Source organism: Rhinoraja longicauda, chromosome 4 (assembly GCF_053455715.1).
Source record: "Rhinoraja longicauda isolate Sanriku21f chromosome 4, sRhiLon1.1, whole genome shotgun sequence".
NCBI classification, from domain to species: Eukaryota; Metazoa; Chordata; class Chondrichthyes; order Rajiformes; family Arhynchobatidae; genus Rhinoraja; species Rhinoraja longicauda.
The window spans coordinates 82290546-82313154 of NC_135956.1; the positions used below are offsets into that span (position 1 = coordinate 82290546).

General features: G+C 44.4%; 1 protein-coding gene across 2 annotated transcripts in view; it reads right to left on the reverse strand.

Annotated features, from left to right (window-relative positions):
- Nucleotides 1–17460: 17460 nt before the first annotated feature.
- Nucleotides 17461–22609, reverse strand: part of LOC144593223 (serine incorporator 1-like) — a 57855-nt gene continuing 52706 nt past the window's right edge. The window contains exons 9-10 of one of the 2 annotated variants that reach the window (XM_078398725.1): nt 19582–19797; nt 17461–18085 (exon numbers count right to left, since the gene is read on the reverse strand). In XM_078398725.1, the coding sequence (XP_078254851.1) occupies nt 17998–18085; nt 19582–19797 (304 nt within the window). In that variant the 3' untranslated portion in view covers nt 17461–17997. Of the gene's footprint in view, nt 18152–19581; nt 19798–22609 lie in introns of both variants that reach the window. The other variant, XM_078398724.1, reaches the window with a different exon arrangement.

Sequence of the window (22609 nt, forward strand, 5' to 3'; positions counted from 1 at the left end):
ATACTTATAGTGTGAAATAATTGATAAATGTGATTGGAACTACCCTATCATGCAATGCATAATGCACATCGCGATCGCTGCATTCTTTATGTATAACATGCACAGACACGTGCTTAGAATCATGGTGCATTCATTTCAGGGTGAAATTGCACCAATAAAAAAAAATTGACTGGACACTTCTTTCACAACCCATGTTAGCAAGCCTGATCTTTGCCGGATATCGGGGACATAATATCCTTCACCATCCGCATCGGCATAAATTGGAACTCAAAGCTCCACACCATACTCATTGTAAAATAGCCTCATTATATCTGGGAACATATCACCTTATCTTCGTGCTTTCCTTGCTAATTAAAGGGCCACTCTGCTGACATATCTCCTGACTCAGACATCTTCCAAAGTCCAGAGAGTGCCTAAACGAATGGGATAGCTTTTGTGTCATTTAGCTGCTGGGTTATTTTATCAATGGGTGCATCAATGGCGGTACCCCTGACAAGACTCCATTCCTAGAGGTGTTGTGGTGGCCGAGACACTAGTGGCACTCAGTGTGGGTCAGAGACCATGGAGGAGGAGGCAAAGATATTTCCACGTGTGTGGGGCCCTCTAACGGAAATCCTTCGGAGAAACCACGTCCTACCCAGACCACAAATCGTTGGTGATATATAGATATCAACAACAATTTGTCCTGATCCGATCACATTGATGCTGTGGGCTCAGAAAGCACATCAACACTGCTACTTCCTCAGAAGACTAAGGAAATTCAGCAATGTTCCAAGGACTCTTACCAGTTTCTACAAATGCATCATAAAATGCATTCTATTGGGATGCAGCACAGCTTGATTTGGAAACTGTAAATTACAGAGAATTGCACGCACAAGTCAGTCCGCCATGCAAACCAGTCTGACTCCATTAAAATCCACGCTGCCTTTGGAAGACTGCCTACTTAAGCAAGGACTACTCACACCCCAGTCATTCCCTCTCCTCCCTTTTCTTGTTGGGTGCGAGATATAAAAGCTTGATAGCACATACCACCAGGTTCAAAAACAGTTTCTTTCCCATTGTTATCCAAGTTATAACCACATATTGTTTTCATTGGAGATACAAAATGCTGGAGTAACTCAACGGGTCAGGCAGCATCTCGGGAGAGAAGGAATGGGTGACGTTTCGGGTCGAGACCCTTCTTCAGACTGATGTCAGGGGAGGGGGCGGGACAAAGATAGGATGTAGTCGGAGACAGGAAGACTAGTGGGAGAACTGGGAAGGGAGAAGGGATAGAGAGGGTAAGCAGGGACTACCTGAAGTTAGAGAAGTCAATGTTCATACCGGTGGGGTGTAACCTGCCCAAGCGAAATATGAGGTGCTGTTCCTCCAATTTGCGCTGGGCCTCACTTTGAATATTATTTTCATTGTTCTCGTTTATGGTATGAGTTGCCTGGATACATCGCAAAGCAACATTTTACACTGTAGTTTGATACCTGTGACAATGATAAACCAAGAATGCCAAGAACAATGCATTTACAGTCTTAGGTTTACTAGTTTGTCACCTCTGAGATAAACCTCTGGGATGACCTTCAGCAGAACACTTGTGGCTGGACTGTTCTCTCTGTGGATGTCAAAGTCACATTGACCCTCAATTTCTTCATCACTGGGTCTTTCGAAAAGGCCACAGGTGGTATCTTGGGTATTGGATTCTCCTGAGGCGGGCACGCAATGATTGTCCTCGTGTGCCCACAAAAGATCCCCTTAATTACTTAGTGTAAGAAAATAACTGCAGATGCTGGTACAAATTGAAGGTATTTATTCACAAAACGCTGGAGTAACTCAGCAGGTCAGGCAGCATCTCAGGAGAGAAGGAACTCCTTAATTACTTACATTTCTTTTATGAACTGGATTGTTTTTCACTCCATCAATATGCAGGTGGTTGCAGATCACAAGAAGAAATTCCTTCCGGTCAATGCAATTTTCAAGATACAATACAATACAATACAATACAATATCTTTATTGTCATTGTACAAGTACAACGAGATTAAGAAGATGTACACATCATCCCTGCCATTTTCAGTGGCTGGTGTTGCCCAGGGAGATAAATCCTTGAGAACAAAGGCTGGCTTCTACCTTTGCAGTTGTTCACATCAGTGTGCTTACCAGCTGCAGCAGCTGTAGGTGGATAGAACAAAGACACTCGAGCGTCAGGATGGCACTGGAGAGCACTATTGCAGGAGGGAATTTTGTGATATGCCTGCACTCTGAATCTGGCTTTACTTGCGGTTCAGCTCAGATAGGAACAGACACAAAATAAAACATCTCTTAGATCAGTTGTGAGTTTCTCAAACAAGTCGGTTTATTGAAGGCCTTCACAGTGAGCTCTGTAAAACACTCTGAGAAACAGGCGAAACGTGGTGCAGTGGACAAGTTGCTACCTTAAAGCGCCAGAGACCCAGGTTCGATCCTGACTACGGGTGCTGTCTGCATAGAGTTTGTACGTTCTCCCCGTGACCTGCATGGGTTTTCTCCAAGATCTTTGGTTTCCTCCCACACTCCAAAGACGTACAGGTTTGTAGGTTAATTGGCTTGGTGTAAATGTAAATTGTCCTGAGTGTGTGTAGGATAGTGTTAGTGTGCGGGGATCGCTGGTCGGCGCGGACTTGGTAGGCTATAGGGCCTGTATCCGTGCTGAAAATCTAAACTAATCTAAACTAAACTAAACTAAACTAAACTAAACTAACCCAAACTAAACTAAACTAAACTAAACTAAACTGTATCAACAATCATCCTGGAAACCAGAGAAACACATAACATTGCTTCTTACACCATTAGAATAGATAAGTACTTGATGAACAAACTGGCCTTGGTGAGCCAATGACTCTATTTCTACACTGTATAACTCTATGATTGTCCTGACCGTTTCTCGTTCCCTCCATGGCAGTCATAATGTATTTTATAGATGCATTGGCCAGTTCATCTTCCAGACCTGATGCCCTTCTTTAAATGCTTGGAGTAACATGGACCCATCTGCAATGAAATGAGTGAAGTCTCATCAGGAACAAAGCTGTCAAGCTTCTTTCTTGGTGTAAACCACCCAAAGCCATTTTAAATGTTGTTTCACATGATTTCATGATTTTATTTTGAGCAGAATCCAATTTGAAACAATTGTTGCACCAACAATAGGTGCAATCCAATTTTTGGGCACGGCACTGTTCAAGAGTAACGTCATCTGCCACCTCCCATATGGAGCAAAGCCATAGAGCGAAGGTCATTTGACAGAAACACTACCCCAGAAAAAGACTGCTGATGGCGGAATCTCACCTCCTCTGACCTGAGCCCATCTATCACTTGCCTGCTCTTTCCCCACTCCTTCCCCAGTTTCTCCTTATACTGGGTATCTCCCCTCTATTACTTCAGTCCGAACGAAGGCTCCTGACCACTTCCCTCTACAGATGCTGCCTGACCCTCTGAATTCCTCCAACAGATTATTTATTGGTCTATACACCAAATGGACGCTGAAACAATGTTTTCTGCTCGTGAGGGAACCTGGAGCTGATGGAGCACGGTTTCAGAATGTCATATATTCCAGGTTTAGTTTTGTTTAGTTTAGAGATGCAGCGTAGAAACAGGCCATTCGGCCCACCGAGTCCGCACTGACCAGCGATCTCGGCACATTGACGCGATCCTACACTAGGGACAATGTTTACATTTATACCAAGCCAATTAACCAACAAACCTGTACGTCTTTGGAGTGTGGGAGGAAACTGAAGATCTCGGAGAAAACCCACGCAGGTCGCGGGGAGAACGTACAAACTCCGTACAGACAGTACCCGTAGCCAGGATCGATCCCATAAGCGCTGTAAGGCAGCAACTCTACGCCTGCACCACAGCGCCTTACATTTAAGATGAAGATGCGTAGAAATTCCTTTTCTCAGAAGATGTTGAATCCTTGGAATCTCTATCCTGTGGTGATGGAGCAGATGGAGCAGTCCAGAACAAGGGGTCACAGTTTAAGGATAAGGGGGAAGTCTTTTAGGACCGAGATGAGAACGTTTTTTTTCACACAGAGTGGTGAATCTGTGAAATTCTCTGCCACAGAAGGTAGTTGAGGCCAGTTCATTGGCTATATTTAAGAGGGAGTTAGAAGTGGCCCTTGTGGCTAAAGGGATCGGGGGTATGGAGAGAAGGCAGGTACGGGATACTGAGTTGGATGATCAGCCATGATCATATTGAATGGCGGTGCAGGCTCGAAGGGCCGAATGGCCTACTCCTGCACCTATTTTCTGTGTTTCTATGAATATATTCGAGGCTGAAGCAAGTCAGGAATTACGGCAGGCGGGCAGGAAAACAGTGTTGGGGCCTGACCAGGTCAGATATGACCCAATGCAATGGCACTGCAGGCCCGAGGGGCCCAATGACCTCTTCCAGCTGCCATTTTATGTTGTTCTTTAATTCATAAGATGTCATGGTGACGTAGCAGGCACCACTGCACCAGGGCCGTTTTTACCGCATTATGGGCCCCCGGGCAAAGCAGTGTACTGGGGCCCCTACCGTTACTCTCCCCCACCCCCCTTTCCCTACCAGCCCCCCCCCCCTGTCGTGCCGGCGAAAAGCACTTACCGAAAAGCACTTAGCTATGGACATGGTGCTACATTGTTGCGAAAAGCACTTACAGATCGCTGTGAGAAGCACTTAGTGACCGAAAATGTTGCAAAAAAAGCACTTATTGAACCTACATTTTTAAAGTAGTATTTATTTATTGCAAGTCACTTAACATACACAGATCAGCATGGGGCCCCGATGCTCGTGGGCCCCCGGGCAAGTGCCCATCAGGCCCATGCGTTAAGACGGCCCTGCACTGCACCACTGCTCCAACTCCAGCAATGCAAGTGCGGTCAATTAAGAACATAGAACTTAGAGGAGTGCTGCGTTGAAACAGGCTCTTCCGCCCACGGGGTGTCTGCCAAACATGATATCAATTTAAACCAATCCATCTACTTGAATGGAATCCATTTCGCTCCATTCCCTGCATTCCCATGCATGTGTCTAAAAGATGTTTTATCGTGTTTGCTTCCACCAACACCCCTGGCAGCTTGTTCCAGGCACTCACCACTCTCTGTGTAAAGACCCTGCCATGCACAACCTCTTCAAACTCTCCCAGTGTCAACTTAAAATGAAGTCCTCTAATATTTGATATTTCTGCTCTGGGAATAAAAGATTCTGACAGTCTGCCTTATCTCTTCTTTTCATAATACATAATTTTATAAACTTTGATCAGGTCTTCCCTCAACCTCTAATGTTCCGGAGAAAACAATCCAAATTTGTCCAATCACCCCTCACAGCTAATGCCCTCCAATCAAGGCAGTATCCTAGTAAATGGTGCTGGCTCGAAGGGCCAAATGGCCTCCTCCTGCACCTATTTTCTATGTAAACACGTGTGGGAAATAACTGCAGATGCTAGTGTAAATCGAAGGTAGACACAAAATGCTGGAGTAACTCAGCGGGACAGGCAGCATCTCTAGAGAGAAGGAATGGGTGATGTTTCGAGTCGAGCCCCTTCTTCAGACAGACCTTCTCTCCACAGATGCTGCCTGTCCCGCTGAGTTACTCCAGCATTTTGTGTCTATCCTAGTAAACACCTTCTTCACACTCTTCAAAATCTCCACATTTTGTTTGATGATGTAAATAGCAAAATTGATGAATGTAGGGTTGCAAACATTGTTAACATGGACTTTAAGGCTCATGACAAGATCCCGCATGCTAGGCTGGTCAGAAGCTTAAGGCACAGCAGATCTAAGCCATGTTGGAAACTTGGATCCAAAATTGGGTGGATGATTAGAGGCAGGGGGTACTGGCGAGATGGGTGTTTTCTGATGGGATATTTGTAACGTGTTGCACTATAGGGACCAGTGCTGTGGCCTTTGTAGTTTGTAATATATATATAAATATCTAGGATGAGAAAGTAAGTAGTGTGATTAGTAAGCTTGCAGATGTCATTAAAAATAGTGGAGTCGCAGATGGTGAAGAAGGTACTCCAGGGATACAGCAAGACATAGATGAACTGGAAAGTTGGGTAGAATGGTGGCACAGTATCGGAATATAATTCCGATAAGTATGAAGTTGTGGCGGCTCCCAAGGGTAGGGCCATACCACTATCGACCCCTCGGCACGGGAATGGACCGGTCCAGGGGGGCGGCCCTTAGCTACGGGTATAAAGGACGGGGTTTTAGGCGTGATCGTTCTCTGGCAGACTCGACTGGTCTAGAGAACGTAATAAACACATCGCTCCCGAAATACCCGGCTCCTCACCTTTATTTCGGGCTTTTTCGACCCTCTTTGCGGGTCCCACCACCTGTCCCTCCAACTGTGCCTCCGCCGGCCCACGTGTCGGACGATTTTCGTACGCGGTCCGGTCGGGTTGTGCGACCGCCAGTGCGTTCCGTGCCTCCGGTTCTGGGGGGGATCCTGTGGTGACTCCCAAGGGTCGGGCCATACCACTACCGACCCCTCGGCACGGGAATGGACCGGTCCAGGGGGGCGGCCCTTAGCTACGGGTATAAAGGACGGGGTTTTAGGCGAGATCGTTCTCTGGCAGACTCGACTGGTCTAGAGAACGTAATAAACACATCGCTCCCGAAATACCCGGCTCCTCGCCTTTATTTCGGGCTTTTTCGACGCGACACAAAGTAACACAATTTTGGGAGGTCAAATTGTAGCATAGCAGATAGAGTAAATGGCTGGGACCTTCAGCATTTATGTGCAGAGTGATCTTGGGGTGCAGGTCCATAGCTCTCTCAAAGTGGTGACACAAGTGAATAGACAATAGACAATAGACAATAGGTGCAGGAGGAGGCCATTTGGCCCTTCGAGCCAGCACCGCCATTCAATGTGATCATGGCTGATCATTCTCAATCAGTACCCCGTTCCAATCGTGAAAAGGGTATTTGGTATATTTGTCTTCATAGGCTGAGCCATTGAGTATAAAAGTTAGGACATCATGTTGCAGTTGTGCAAATCATTGTTTAGACTGCACTTGGAGTATTGCATGCAGTGCTAATTGCCATACAACGGAATGGATATGGTAGCAATTGATAGGGTGTGGAATAGATTTAACCAGGATATTACTTTGAATGGAGGACTGGTCATATATGGAGAGATTGGGTAGGGTTGGTTTATTTGCATCGGAACATAGGAGACTGAGGTGTGATCTTATAGAGGTTTGAAACATTATTAGAGATATAGATAGGATATAGTCAGAACCTGTTTCCCAGAGCCGGCGAGGACACGTTTTAAAGGAGACTGGAGAAAATTAAAGGAGATTTGAGGGTTAGGTTTATCATGCAGAGGGTGGTGAATGTCTAGAATGAGCTGCCATAGGAGCAAGTAGAGGCAGATACTATTACAACGTTTCAAAGGCATTTGGACAGGTACTTGGACAGTAAAGATGTAGAAGGATACGGACCTAATGAGGGCAACTGGGATTATTGTAGATAGGCATGGATGAACGAAACCATTTCTCCACTGTACAGTTGTATGATTCTATGACAACCATTTATTATCAGTGTCTGTTTCCTGCCCTTCAGCTATTTATTTTAATCCATGGCTCCATTGTCTCCTTTATTTCACGGGCCTCCGTTTAGCCAACTAAGCTTTTATGTGGGTCTTTGCCCAGTGTTTCTGAACTTTTTTATCATCAACATCTAACCCACAATCCTTTCATCATCCTTCTCTCCAAGAAAATGTGGGGTTATTTTGATTTAATAAAGGATTCAGCGTGCCCTTTGAAGAGATACTCATTGTTTTTGGAGGGGTTAGACACAAAAAGCTGGAGTAATTCAGCGGGACAGGCAGCATCTCTGGAGAGAAGGAATGGGTGGCGGTTCGGGTCGAGACCCTTCTTCAGACTGAGCTCCAGCCTGAAGAGGGGCCTTGACCCGAAATGTCACCTATTCCTTCTCTCCAGAGATGCTGCCTGTCCCGCTGGGTTACTCCAGCTTTTTGTGTCTATCTTCGGTTTAAACCAGCATCTGCAGTTCCTTCCTACACATTTTTGGAGGGGTTATTGGGAAGTTAAAAAGGATAATGGAAATTGGAGAGTTATTAACCATTGTACAATAAAACTCCTTTGAGATATGGATCGTACCAGAGAATTGCAAAACTGCATACGTTAAAAAAGCAAAAATAAATTTTGCAATATCACAGCAGTCAGTTTTATCCTGTTGATGGGATATGGTTTGAAACTTTAAAATAGGGCACAGAAGCAGGCTAGCAGTCCATGGACTTTAAGCTGTTGAGAGCAATCCATTCTGTCCCATTCCCCTGCTCTGACTCAGAGCCCAGCTGAATTAGTTGCCCTTAACTGCCTATTCAATTCCTTTTTGAAAGCCCAGATTGATGCTACTTGCAGTGAGTTCCAAATTATAACGATAGTCTGTGTAAAAAGAAATTTCATCACATCACTTAAATGTCTTGATCGTGATCCTTGAATCTTTGTCTTGGTCCTTGAGTCATCCGTTAGAGGGAATAGCTGATGCTTAACCCACTTAAGCTCATAAAGATCTTGTACATGTCTATTAAATCCCATCTGAACCTTCTTTACTTCAAGGAAAACAGCTCCAGCTTTCCCATTCTAACCTTGCAGCTTAATATCTCATCCCCTCAACCACGGTATTAAATCAATTCCGCGCTCCCTTTAGAAACTTTAATTCCTTTCTAAAAATGTGGTGACCAGAATTGGTTGCAATACTCCATTTGTAGCCTGCACAGGCTCAACAAAACCTTCGTTTCCATTCTCTCCTTCAATTTATGAAGCAAAGTATCCCATATGGTATATTTGCCCAGCCATTTTCAAAGATTTATGTCCCTTGCCTAGACATGCCATTTGGAACCGTGCCAAGTAATTTACATTACTGGTCCTCATTCTTTCTACTGAAATATATCACTTCATTCCACTTAATGTTATATTTCATCTGCTACTTGTCTGATCTACAGTTGATTACTAACTTCCTGACTTTTTAACAGCATCTCCATCATCAGCAAATTTTACTCGACACTCCCATTTCCAAGTCATTTATAGCTATCAAATAAAGCTCGAGATGTAGGAGTGATCTCTGGGGAACTCCACGGTCTACCTTCCTCTGATCCGAGAGGCAAGCGTTTATCATGACCCTTTTTCCTGTCCTTCAGTTAATTTTTTAATCCACGTCAGCATTGACTTTCTTGGTCCATGGGCTTCAGTTTAGTCAACCAGTCTCTTATGTGGGTCTTTGCCCAATGTTTCTGGAAGTCTATATGGTTAATGCCGACTGCAATCCTTTCATCAACCTTCTCCCCAACAAAACCAAGGACAAAATTAACAGTCAATGAAACAAGTGGCAACAAATAAAAGATAGCCACAAAATGGGGTGTTTTAATATTACTCATATCAAAATGAGTAACTCAGCGGGACAGGTAGCATCTCTGGAGAGAAGGAATGGGTGACGTTCTGGGTCGAGACCCTAAAGGGATCTGTATTGAATTTTTTGAAGTCATATTACTATTTATAACAGCATATAAGTCATATAACAGCATCTCATGTTTTGCTTGGGCAGCTTACACCCCAGCTGTATGAACATTGATTTTTCTAACTTCTGTCCCTCCCTTTCCTCTCCCCCTTCCCAGTTCTCCCACTAGTCTTCCTGTCCCCCACTACATCCTTTCTTTGTCCCGCCCCCTCCCCTGACATAAGTCTGAAAAAGGGTCTTGACCCGAAACATCACCCATTCCTTCCCTCCTGAGATGCTGCCTGACCGGTTGAGTTACTCCAGCATTTTGTGATATTTACTATTGTTGGAGGGGTGATAGGGACGGTTGAACGTTGGTGATGTCCGCATATGGACTTTCAAAAAGTACCTGATAAAACGACGCATAAATGACTTACAAAATTCTTAAGGGGTTGGACAGGCTAGATGCAGGAAGATTGTTCCCGATGTTGGGGGAGTCCAGAACAATGGGTCACAGTTTAAGGATAAGGGGGAAGTCTTTTAGGACCGAGATGAGAAAGTTTTTTTCCACACAGAGAGTGGTGAATCTGTGGAATTCTCTGCCACAGAAGGTAGTTGAGGCCAGTTCATTGGCTATATTTAAGAGGGAGTTAGATGTGGCCCTTGTGGCTAAAGGGATCAGGGGGTATGGAGAGAAGGCAGGTACGGGATACTGAGTTGGATGATCAGCCATGATCATATTGAATGGCGGTGCAGGCTCGAAGGGCCGAATGGCCTAATGCTGCACCTATTTTCTATGTTTCTATGCCACAGAATTGAAGCCAATGGGAATAAAAGGAAAATAGTAACATGGGTGAGAAATTGGCCAAGGGGCAGGAAACAGAAGGTCGGGGACCATAATTGTTTCTCAGGCTGTTGAAAGGTTTGCTGTGTTTATTCCCCACAGCAGGACCAAGGGCCTCCTTCATGTGATTTAGACTTAGGTGCTCAGAGCCCAATTTCACAATTTGCAGATGGCATGCAATTTGGGCATGGGGTAAATTGTGAGGACACTTTGAGACTGTAAAAGTCATAGACTGACAGAACGGCCTGCCACTGGTCAGCAGAAATGTAATTTAGAAAAATGATTCACCGGAATGGCTCCAGGAATGAGTGATTTCACTTACTACTGGACAGACTGCAGAAGCTGGGTATATTCTCCCTGGAGCAGAAAAAGTTGGAAAACAATTTGATATAAATGTTCCAAGATGATTTAGAGTCTGGAGATAGTGAATAAAGAGACATTGTTTCCTTTGGTGGGCAGCTCAAGAAACAGATTTAATGCTGTTGGCAAAAGAGTTGAAATACAAAGTTGGGGAGGTGGGGGAAGAGGAACGTTTTCACAGAGTAAGTCCTGATTGGCCAAAAGAGTTGAGAAAAGCAGATTTGGATTATGGTTTCAAAAAGCAGTACTCGAAGAATAAAATGGTGGGGACTGAGCGATTTGAATCATTGTTACAAAATGTCGCAGATGACTTGATCAGCCAAATGGCTTGTTTGATGGCTGCAGTGATCCTATGGTTATGTAAGCAAGGCTTGTTCATCCTGAGGCAACCCTCAGTCCCTGACATATATCACCCTCTGCTGTCCAAATGGTTGGCTCTTGCGAGATGTATCCACTATCCTGGACTCCTAGAATCAGCCCACATTCCTGGCCACAGGCACAGTGTCGGGGAAAGCTTTGTGGAAATAGCACGTCGGGGTCTCGAGGTACAGGGTTCCCAAGCTACCTGAGCCGACCTACGCGACCCTCCAGAGGGGGGGGGGGGGGGGGGGGGTCTCGCAACATACAGTGCGTGCTCTACATTTCACAATCAGTTCCCGTGCCCACCAGAGAGAGAAAGGAAAAGGAGAATCAGGAAGAAACAACTCGACCGGCACAGTGGCACAGCAGTAGAGTTGCTGCGTTGGAGTGCCAGAGAGTCGGGTTCGAACCCGACAGCGGGTGCTGTCTGTAAAGAGTTTGTACGTTGTGCCTTTGACAATGTGGGTATTCTCCGGGTGCTCCGGTTTCCTCTCACACTCCAAAGATGTAGAGGTTTGTAGGTTAATTGGCTTCAGTAAAATTGTAAGTTGTCCCTGGTGTGTGTGGGACGGTGTTAGCGTACGGGGGGGGGGGGGGGGGGGGGTCACTCTTGGCACGGACTCTGTGGGTTGAAGGGCCTGTTTCCACTCTGTATCTCTAAAGTCTAAAAGAGGGAGGAGAGAGGAAAAGATGAGGAAGATGAAGGAGAGAGTGAGTGTAATAGAAACATAGAAAATAGGTGCAGGAGTAGGCCATTCGGCCCTTCGAGCCTGTACGCACCGCCATTCAATATGATCATGGCTGATCATCCAGCTCAGTAACCTGTACCTGCCTTCTCTCCATACCCCCTGATCCCTTTAGCCACAAGGGCCACATCTAACGCCCTCTTAAATATAGCCAATGTTGGGCAGCTATGAAGCTGCACCCTTAGTGGGCATGCCGCCGAAACGGATGCACATGCATCTGAGGAGCATATTTGTCTAGGAGTTCAGTCCACCAATTCAAGGGACAAAATGGAGGAAGCACTCCATGCCCAAATGCAGCAAGACTTTGCCACAATTTCTATTTAGACTAAAAAAAATCAACCAAGCCCACTTGCACTGGGGATGATGTGACCCGCTCATGCATAAGCAGTTCCTCAGAGATGGGGCTTCTCGGACTCTGACAAATGCAGCTGTGGAGAGGTACAGACAAGGGCCCACCTACTGACTCGCGGCAGAGAGGCATGCACTGCGGACGGCCTCCGCAGAGGCACAGATGTGGCACTGGCCGTGGCAACGCGATGGCAGAACGTCGTCTGACACACGAGCAGAGAAAGACAAATTATGAACATGAGGCACAGTTTATCAACAAACTGGAATTTGGATCTGAATCCCTAAGTAAGGAACATTATTTCTGATGTTCAAAAGGGATCTTTATTTCTGAGTTCCTTTCTGACTCTTCATAACCATATATCAAACCATCTGCAGTGCCCTAACCCACCACCCTGTCGCAATGTCTTCACTCCCAGATGCCAATATTAACTCCACCCTCACCACTTAATGCCCAATTTGTTTAGAAACATAGAAAATAGGTGCAGGAGTAGGCCATTCGGCCCTTCGAGCCTGCACCGCCATTCAATATGATAATGGCTGATCATCCAGCTCAGTAACCTGTACCTGCCTTCTCTCCATACCCCCTGATCCCTTTAGCCACAAGGGCCACATCTAACTCCCTCTTAAATATAGCCAATGAACTGGCCTCAACTACCTTCTGTGGCAGAGAATTCCACAGACTCACCACTCTCTGTGTGAAGAAATGTTTTCTCATCTCGGTCCTAAAAGACTTCCCCCTTATCCTTAAGCTGTGACCCCTGGTTCTGGACTCCCCCAACATCGGGAACAATCTTCCCGCATCTAGCCTCTCCAACCCTTAAGAATTTTATATGTTTCTATAAGATCCCCCCTCAGTCTTCTAAATTCCAGCGAGTACAAGCCTAGTCTATCCAGTCTTTCTTCATATGAAAGTCCCGCCATCCCAGGGATCAATCTGGTGAACCTTCTCTGTACTCCCTCTAAGGCAAGAACGTCTTTCCTCAGATTAGGAGACCAAAACTGCACACAATACTCCAGGTGCGGTCTCACCAATGCCCTGTACAACTGCAGCAGAACCTCCCTGCTCCTAAACTCAAATCCTCTTGCTATGAATGCCAACATACCATTCGCTTTCTTCACTGCCTGCTGTACCTGCACGCTTGCTTTCAATGACTGGTGCACCATGACACCCAGGTCACGTTGCATCTCCCTGAGTTCAGTACCTGAGTTTAGCAGGTACACTCCTACTCAAAGTGCATTAGGTCTTTTGTGGGTTATATGGAAAAGCATTGTGTGCATTGCAGCCTTAGCTAGAGTATTTCATGATAAATGTAATTTATATGTCGTGGAGACAGAATCTAATACAAGTTGCCTTTCTTTTCCGTTTTCAAACTGTTATGGTTTGCAGGAACATCCTGGCAGGATACTTGCTAATTGAGTAAAGAAAATTTATAGGTTAACATGTAGTTTTGAGCTTCTTTAATGTTTGCATTAACAGATTTTATCTTAATAGAATGAACTTGTATTGATAAGAGCAGCTTTTATGTCCCCAGGACATCTGACACTACTTTACAGCAGAACAAAACTTGTGCAGTTATTTTTCTACTCTGGCAAAACACCGCACGTAAATGAGCAGAAGACAATAACACAACCAACAATTGGATATATATTGCCTAAGATAGCAGGAGAATTCTCTGCTCTTTAAATAGGTTTTAATTTCATAAGTTTAGGGAGCAGAATTATGCCATTTAGACAATAGACAATAGACAATAGGTGCAGGAGGAGGCCATTCAGCCCTTTGAGCCAGCACCGCCATTCAATGCGATCATGGCTGATCACTCTCAATCAGTACCCTGTTCCTGCCTTCTCCCCATACCCCCTCACTCCGCTATCCTTAAGAGCTCTATCCAGCTCTCTCTTGAAAGCATCCAACGAACTGGCCTCCACTGCCTTCTGAGGCAGAGAATTCCACACCTTCACCACTCTCTGACTGAAAAAGTTCTTCCTCATCTCCGTTCTAAATGGCCTACCCCTTATTCTTAAACTGTGGCCCCTTGTTCTGGACTCCCCCAACATTGGGAACATGTTTCCTGCCTCTAATGTGTCCAATCCCCTAATTATCTTATATGTTTCAATAAGATCCCCCCTCAAATCTGGCCCATCAAATCTACTCTGCTCTTCAATCATGGCTAATCAATCTTTTCCTCTCAACACCATTCTCCTGCCTTCTCCCCATAACCCTTGACATCCGTAGTAATGAATAATCTATCAATCTCCACCTTAAAAATATCCATTGACTTGGCCTCCACAGCCTTCTGTTGCCATGAATTCCAAAGATTCGCCACCTTCTTTCTGTCTGAAGAAATTCCTTTCTAACGGTACGTCGTTTTATTCTGAGGCTATGGCCTTTGGTCCCAGACTCTTCCACTAGTGGAAACAACTTCTCCACATCCACTCTATCCGGGCCTTTCGCTATTTGATAAGATTCAGCATGTTTAGCAGAGAGACTAGTTGGGGCCTCAATCCATAAGCAGTAATCTCAGATAGTGCTGGAGTGCCTCAGCAGGTGATGTCCTGGATTTTTCAACTAATTGATTTTTCAATTGAGCAGGGTTCAATTTTACCACATCCCTGACTCCAATATATGATTGTATCTCCATTTGGAGAATTTAAAGTCAAGTCAAGTCAAGTCAATTTTATTTGTATAGCACATTTAAAAACAACCCACGTTGACCAAAGTGCCGTACATCAGTTCAGATACTAAGAAACAAACATACAATGGCACACAAACATAACAGCACATACATAAACAGTTCACAGCGCCCCCTCAGAGGGCCTCAAACGCTAGGGAGTAGAAATAAGTTTTGAGCCTGGACTTAAAGGAGTCGATGGAGATAAAGAGATAAATGGAAACACTAACTGAAACAATGAGTCTCAAAAATAACTAATTGTAATTGTGTAACTGTCATACTTGTCCATTTCAGAAGAGAAGAAGGATTAAAAGCAATGTAAACCATCATGCAGAGTCCAAGTTCACTAAGTTTTGCTATGAAAGGATTTGCTGCAACTTAAATTCTACAGTTTTGTTACAAGACATTCCAATATATTGTGCTACAGAAAAACATTGTAAAAGTTTCAGCTCCAGTGATCTTCTTTATCACAACATGGCGGCACGGTGGCCCAGCGGTAGAGTTGCTGCCTTACAGTACTTGCAGTGCCAGAGACCCAGGTTGGATGCTGTCTCTACAGAGTTTGTACGTTCTCCCCGTGACCGCGTGGGTTTTCTCCGAGATCTTCGGTTTCCTCTCACACTCCAAAGACGTATTGGTTTGTAGGCTAATTGGCTTGGTATAATTGTAAATTGTCCCTAGTGTGTGTGTGGGGCTGTTAATGTGCGGGGATCGCTGGTCGGTGCGGACTTGGTGGGCATGTTTCCGCGTTGTATCTGTAATCTAAACTAAACATACAATAACCAGTTGAGCCTAATAAATAATGCCTTTTCCTTTGTTTGATATTCAATAACCACAGATATGTGGAGGAAAGAACTACAGATGCTGGTTTATATCAAAGGTAGACACAAAATGCTGGAGTAACTCAGCAGGTCAGGCAGCATCTCTGGAGAGAAGGAATGGGTGACTTACTCCAGCAGTTGTGTCTAACCTCACAGGTATATTGCACGATGGACAACATTCAGCATAAAAATTACAACCATTCTAACTTGGATTTCTACTGCTGATCCTATGCAAGGTAGAAATGCTCTGCTATAGCTGTTTGTTATATATATATATGTCCACTGAGATGTATTTCTACATTCATTAACTTTTAAATTTATAGGCATTTAAGGAAACATGTAATTGCCATAAAGTAATATCATATGGTTAATTCAAGTATTTTTAAGTGATAGAATATAGAAGGTACTTTCCTAGGCCAACACTCCCAGCTTTGGTGTAAGAAAATAACTGCAGATGCTGGTACAAATCGAAGGTATTTATTCACAAAATGCTGGAGTAACTCAGCAGGTCAGGCAGCATCTTGGGAGAGAAGGAATGGGTGACGTTTCGGGTCGAGACCCTTCTTCAGACTGATGTCAGGGGGGCGGGACAAAGGAAGGATATAGGTGGAGACAGGAAGACAGAAGGAGATCTGGGAAGGAGGAGGGGAAGGGAGGGACAGAAGAACTATCTAAAGTTGGAGAAGTCGATGTTCATACCACTGGGCTGCAAGCTGCCCAGGCGAAATATGAGGTGCTGTTCCTCCAATTTCCGGTGGGCCTCACTATGGCACTGGAGGAGGCACTGGAGAACTCCCAGCTTTGGGATCTAATTACAATCAATTAGCTCCATTCTGTAGCTGTAGGGGAAGCTACATTCATAGAAACATAGAAACAGAAAATAGGTGCAGGAGGAGGCCATTTGGCCCTTCCAGCCAGCACCGCCATTCATTGTGATCATGGCTGATCATCTACAATCAGTAACCTGTGCCTGTATTCTCCCCATATCCCTTGATTCCACTAGCCCCTAGAGCTCTATCTTCGAGTCAAATCAAGTGAGTTTATTGTCATATGCACAAGTAAGGTGGAACAAACTCTTGAAACAGACCCGCCGCTCTGAGCTCCCTGGAAAATGCTTAGCAGGAGGCAGGGGAAATGATTCGAGGGAGTTTTGAAAGTTTCCTTGAGGGATTGTCACATTCCCACTCATTTGTAGTAACTCTGGACAACATAGCTCAAAATGGAGGAGCACACAGTGTGGCACTGAGAACTACGAGTCCTTCCATTCCGAACACACAGAGGCCTTGCGTAAACAGTGGAAGGAGCACCACACTATACAAAGGGCCCATCGTGCTCCCATCCCACTTGTAGACGAACCTGCAGATTCCACATTGGCCTCATGAGTCATTTTAGAACCCACAGGAGTGGAAGCAAGTCAGCCTTGGTCCCAAGGGCTAACTTAAGGAGAAGCAGCTAAAATGACTCTGCAATTCAATAAAAGGGCGCAGCGGTAGAGTTGCTGCCTTACAGCGAATGCAGCGCCAGAGACTCAGGTTCGATCCTGACTACGGGCGCCGTCTGTACGGAGTTTGTACGTTCTCCCCGTGACCTGTGTGGGTTTTCTCCGAGATCTTCGGTTTCCTCCCACACTCCAAAGACGTACAGGTATGTAGGTTAATTGGCTGGGCAAATGTTAATAAATAAATAAATAATTGTCCCTAGGGTGTAGGATAGTGTTAATGTGCGGGGATCGCTGGGCGGCGCGGACCCGGTGGGCCGAAGGGCCTGTTTCCGCGCTGTATCTCTAAAACCTAAAATAAATACGTACTGTAATGATATATTTTATTCTGTTATATACCTGATAACAATAACATTATTTTAGTAGACAAAATGATTATTACAGGCCATAAGAGGTTAACTATAGACACAAGCAATGGTATTCACAGTAAAATGGTCAGAACTACTAATGACCATAGTGACTAAATAAGATTATCAATCTTTGGGACCTTTCAAGCACACTTTCTATAGTTAGTCGACAATCCCTCTGTACTCTCTTAATCTTTGCAACTGTACGTGCAAGTGTTGATGTGTGAACACACAAACATACATGTAAATATATATATATATATATGTACCTCATGGAGTTGCAAAAAACAACTGAATGTTCATTGCTCACCAATAGAAGGTATCTAATGAACTGGGTTTGCATGGTTAAATCAATAACTTATTTATCAATAACTACTGATGCATGTTCTTTGGCCACGAAGATTAATGGCTGTTTGAGTATGGACATTTAACTTAGATAATTGGTATAAAGCTGTTATTTACTAAGATAGATGTTATTCAGCATCTCGGGACTGAGTAAACGAACTCCTCTTCCATGCTGCTTTCTCCACTGGTTCTCAGTTAATGCGTTCTTCAAAATCCTCTTGTTTGGAAAGGACCAGAGGAGCCAGAAGAGTCCAGATGTAAAGGGAACTGCAGACCCAGCTAGAGGTGATCTTCATCCACACTGCAATCCAACTGCTTGAAATGCTCTTGAAATCAGGCCGATGACTGGGCATAGAATGCAAGGAAACTATCGTTAATTATCTTAACTTTCTAGAATCTGAGCCTAAAAAATGGCTTCATCATTATAAACCAAATTAAAATGAGACGTTTATAGATGTTGGAGTTCACTACAAACTGCTGCCATGAAATTATTCCACAGATAATTAAATATGAATGAAGAATGTGTGTCTGATATTCCAAAACAACCATTCGTCAACTTAGAGTAAAATTATCATCTCTGCTAAAAGAGAGCATGACATTAAGCCAAACATATTGACTTGGAAGCATGGCTGTGAGGCACTCACATTCAATCAACACTAAACCGAGTGGTACTTTGTGCTCCCCGCTGAACTTTGGTGGCACGGTGGCGCAGCGGTAGAGCTATTGCCTGGGCAGTTTGCAGCCCAGTGGTGTGAACATTGACTTCTCCAACTTTAGATACTTCCTCTGTCCCTCCCGTCCCCTCCTCCTTCCCAGATCTCCCTCTATCTTCCTGTCTCCACCTATATCCTTCCTTTGTACCGCCCCCCTGACATCAGTCTGAAGAAGGGTCTCGACCCGAAACGTCACCCATTCCTTCGCTCCCGAGATGCTGCCTGACCTGCTGAGTTACTCCAGCATTTTTTGAATAAAAACCTTCAATTTGTACCAGCATCTGCAGTTATCCTCTTATAGAGCTATTGCCTTACAGTGCCAGAGACATGAGTTCAATCCTGACTACGGGTGCTGTCTGTACGGAGTTTGTACGTTCTCCCCGTGACCTGCGTGGGTTTTCCCCGATATCTGCAGTTTCCTCCCACAGTCCAAAGCCGTACAGGTTTCTAGGTTAATTGGCTTGGTATAAATGTAAAGTTGTCCCTAGTTGTGTGTAGGGTAGCGTTAAGGTGCGGGGGGCCGCTGGTCGATGTGTGGACTCGTTGGGCCAAAGGGCCTGTTTCCGTTCTGTATCTCTAAAATAAACTTCCTCAACATAGCCAGCTCTCATCCACCTGGTGAAACCTTACGCAATACACGATCTTTAGATTTTAGATTTTAGAGATACAGCGCGGAAACAGGCCTTTCGGCCCACCGAGTCCGCGCCGCCCAGCGATCCCCGCACACTAACACTATCCTACACACACTAGGGACAATTTTTTAATTTACCCAGTCAATTAACCTACAAACCTGTACGTCTTTGAAATGTGGGAGGAAACCGAAGATCTCGGAGAACGCCCACGCCGATCACGGGGAGAACGTACAAACTCCGTACAGTACAGCACCCGTAGTCAGGATCGAACCTGAGTCTCCGGCGCTGCATTCGCTGTAAGGCAGCAACTCTACCGCTGCGCCACCGTGCCGTCTTGAAACAGTACAGATTTAAAGCCTATGTCTTCAAATGCTAAGAATGTGGCTCAAGATGTTGTTTTTCAAGTAAAGCCGTTGTTTTTGTCTCTTACCTGTGCCAGTTGGTCAGTGTCATCATGACGTACATGGATGCCAGGAAAAGAATAAAGTGGAAAAAAGAGTAACTGTAGTGAACCCCTTCCTTTTCGTTGTCCTGAAAGCGATGCACTTCTTCGCAGCCCTCCTGGATTGATATATTTTCCGAAGATCCAGCATCTGGATTATTGATGGAGTTGCCATGCCTCTTTGTGCAGCTGGACTTCCTAATGCTGACAAAGCAAAATATCAATAGAATCAGTTACAAAATCAATAGGGCTCAGTTTTAATAAGCTGTGGCTGTACAACACCCACCAAAGGGCTTAGTAACGCAGAAAAGTGGGGACTGGCTGAATTAAATAATTAAGTCCACTTAGGCCTCTATTTTTCTGCACCTTCTTATCTCTGCAAACTTCCTTTAACTTTTTCCACAGTTGTACTCACTGGACAACCTGTTGCTCCTAGTTATCGTCACATATGTTAAATACAAATCTGTACTTCTAAGTCCATCTAAGTATCAGCCCAAATGCTGCGATTGTACATTTTGTGGGATGCTCAAATATTCTGTTTTTTCTTTTCCTCAAATAAATTTGAATAATTAAATTGCAACTGCAGCAAAGATTAAACAGGGATGTTGCCAGGACTCAAGAACCTATGATATAGGAAGAGATTGGACAGGCTAAGACTTTAATCTGTGGAGCGCAGGAAGATGAGGAGTGATCTTGTAGAAGTGTATCAGATCATGAGGAAATAGAGAGGGTGAATGCGCAAAGAGTCTTTTATCCAGAGTCGAGGAATCGAGAACCAGAGGACATAGGTTTAAGGTGAGAGGGGAAAGATCTAATAAGAACCGAGGGGCAACTTTATCACACGGGGGGGTGGTGGGTAAATGAACAAGCTGCCAGAGGAAGTAGTTGAGGCAAGATTATAACAACATTTAGAAGACATTTGGACAGGTACATGGATAGAAAAGGTTTGGAGGGATATGGGCAAAATGCAGGTTAGCCGACAAGCGTAGATGGGACATTGTGGTTGGCATGGGAAATTTGGGCCGAAGGGCCTGTTTTCATGCTGTTTGACTCTAACAACTCCTTTTAATCTTCCCTCCCGAAAGGAAAACAATATCAGTCTTTTTAATCCTGCCTGGATGTCCTAGTAATTATTTTGTGATCAAAAATGTGCACAGTAGTCAAGGTATCAGCAATCTCTGGTCATATCGCCTTCTCTTAATATTACTATAAGGAGTGCTGCTTACTCATAGAAACATTGAAAATAGGTGCAGGAGTAGATCATTCAGCCCTTGGAGCCAGCACCACCATTCAATATGATCTGGCTGATCATCCAAAATCAGTCCTATCTATACCTCAGACTTCCATGCTAGAGTAGACCTAGCTCCTGCAGGTAAAAAACCATTTAAAATGTTATAGTTTATAGAAGCCACAATGTGCAGGGCCTGCTCTTCCCCAATGTTGAAAATTGTTGGCAGTGAATGAAATTCATTTTACATTTCCGACAAAGCCAAATTTTGGTTAGTTTTAACTTAAAGAATAAGCGTGGAAATAGGCTTTTCGGCCCACCAAGTCCATGCCGACCATCAATCACCTATATACTTGCCCAATGTTATCCCACTTTCACATCCTACACATTAGGGGCAATTGACAGTGGCCAATTAACCTACAAACCCGCACGTCTTTGGAATGTGGGAGGAAACGGGATCACCTGGAGGAAACCCATGTAGTCACAGGGAGAACATGCAAACTCCACACAGACAACACCCAAGGTCAGCATCAAACTCAGGTCTCTGATGCTGTGAGGCGGCAGCTCTACCACTGCGCCTCAGTGCCGTCCGTGGACTGAGATTATTCAATGGATATTGGTTCACTCCTTTTGGCATCACCTGAGGAAGGTGACGAAATTTTAGAGAAGATTGGAGATTTATTGGTTCATGTAGAGACATCACTAAGATCCATTGAATCTATGGCAAAAAATAAATGTAGAGACTAATGGAATCTAACCTTTTCTTTCAAATCTCGTTGAAGAAGTGACATTGCATTTACTGAGAATGCATTGGAAAACCGTGTGCAGATTTTGACACTCCATCCCAGGAAGCAGAACAACACAAGGTTGTGAAGTGGTAAATTGTAAGAGTGGTTGTATTAACTGCTGTGGCTCTGAACATGACTGAGTATTGGTCATTTCTAAATACTTCAATAACAGTAGTACACCAAGAACTTAAAAAGCAAGAGTGAGTACATTTTTCTAGTTCAACCACAGTGAGGGAAGGAGAAGTGATCCTGACTCCATATATAAAATGTAAGGAGATCAATATGAGTCTGGAGACACAAGAATGAATGAATGAATGAATGAATGAATGAATGAATGAATAGGTTTATTGGCCAAGTATGTGCATATACAAGGAATGTATCTTGGTGCTCCGCTCACAAATGACAACACAAACATACAGTTAACAATTAAGAATAAAGTATAAACACATCAAAACAATAAGAATACAACATTGAATGGGCAGATGCTTGAATGTTGATCAAAAAACAAACTTCAGGAAAAACAGCAGGTTAGACAACAACAACTTTGAAAGGAAAGGGCTCGAAGGGCCGAATGGCTCCTCCTGCACCTATTTTCTATGAAATTTGGGGTTTGGGCCATTTCTTCAGCCTAATCAACACCCGGCCATTTCCCTCCACAGATGCTTCCTGGCTGCTGAGTACCTCCAGCTGTTTTTTTTTGCTCAAGATTCCAACATCTGCAGTTTCTGGTGTCTCCATTTTACTGCTCCACTGTGAATTCTCAAAGTATGCCCATCGATATGTTTAAGAAGGAACTGCAGATGCTGGTTTAAACCGAAGATGGACACAAAAAGCTGGGGTAACTCAGCAACTTCCAGCTGGAGTAACTTCTTCAGATGAAGGGTCTCGACCCGAAACGTCCCCCATTCCTTCTCTCCAGAGATGCTGCCTTTCCCGCTGAGTTACTCCAGGTTTTTTTTGTCTATCTTGTCTTCTTGACAATACTGGTTTCACTGCTGCT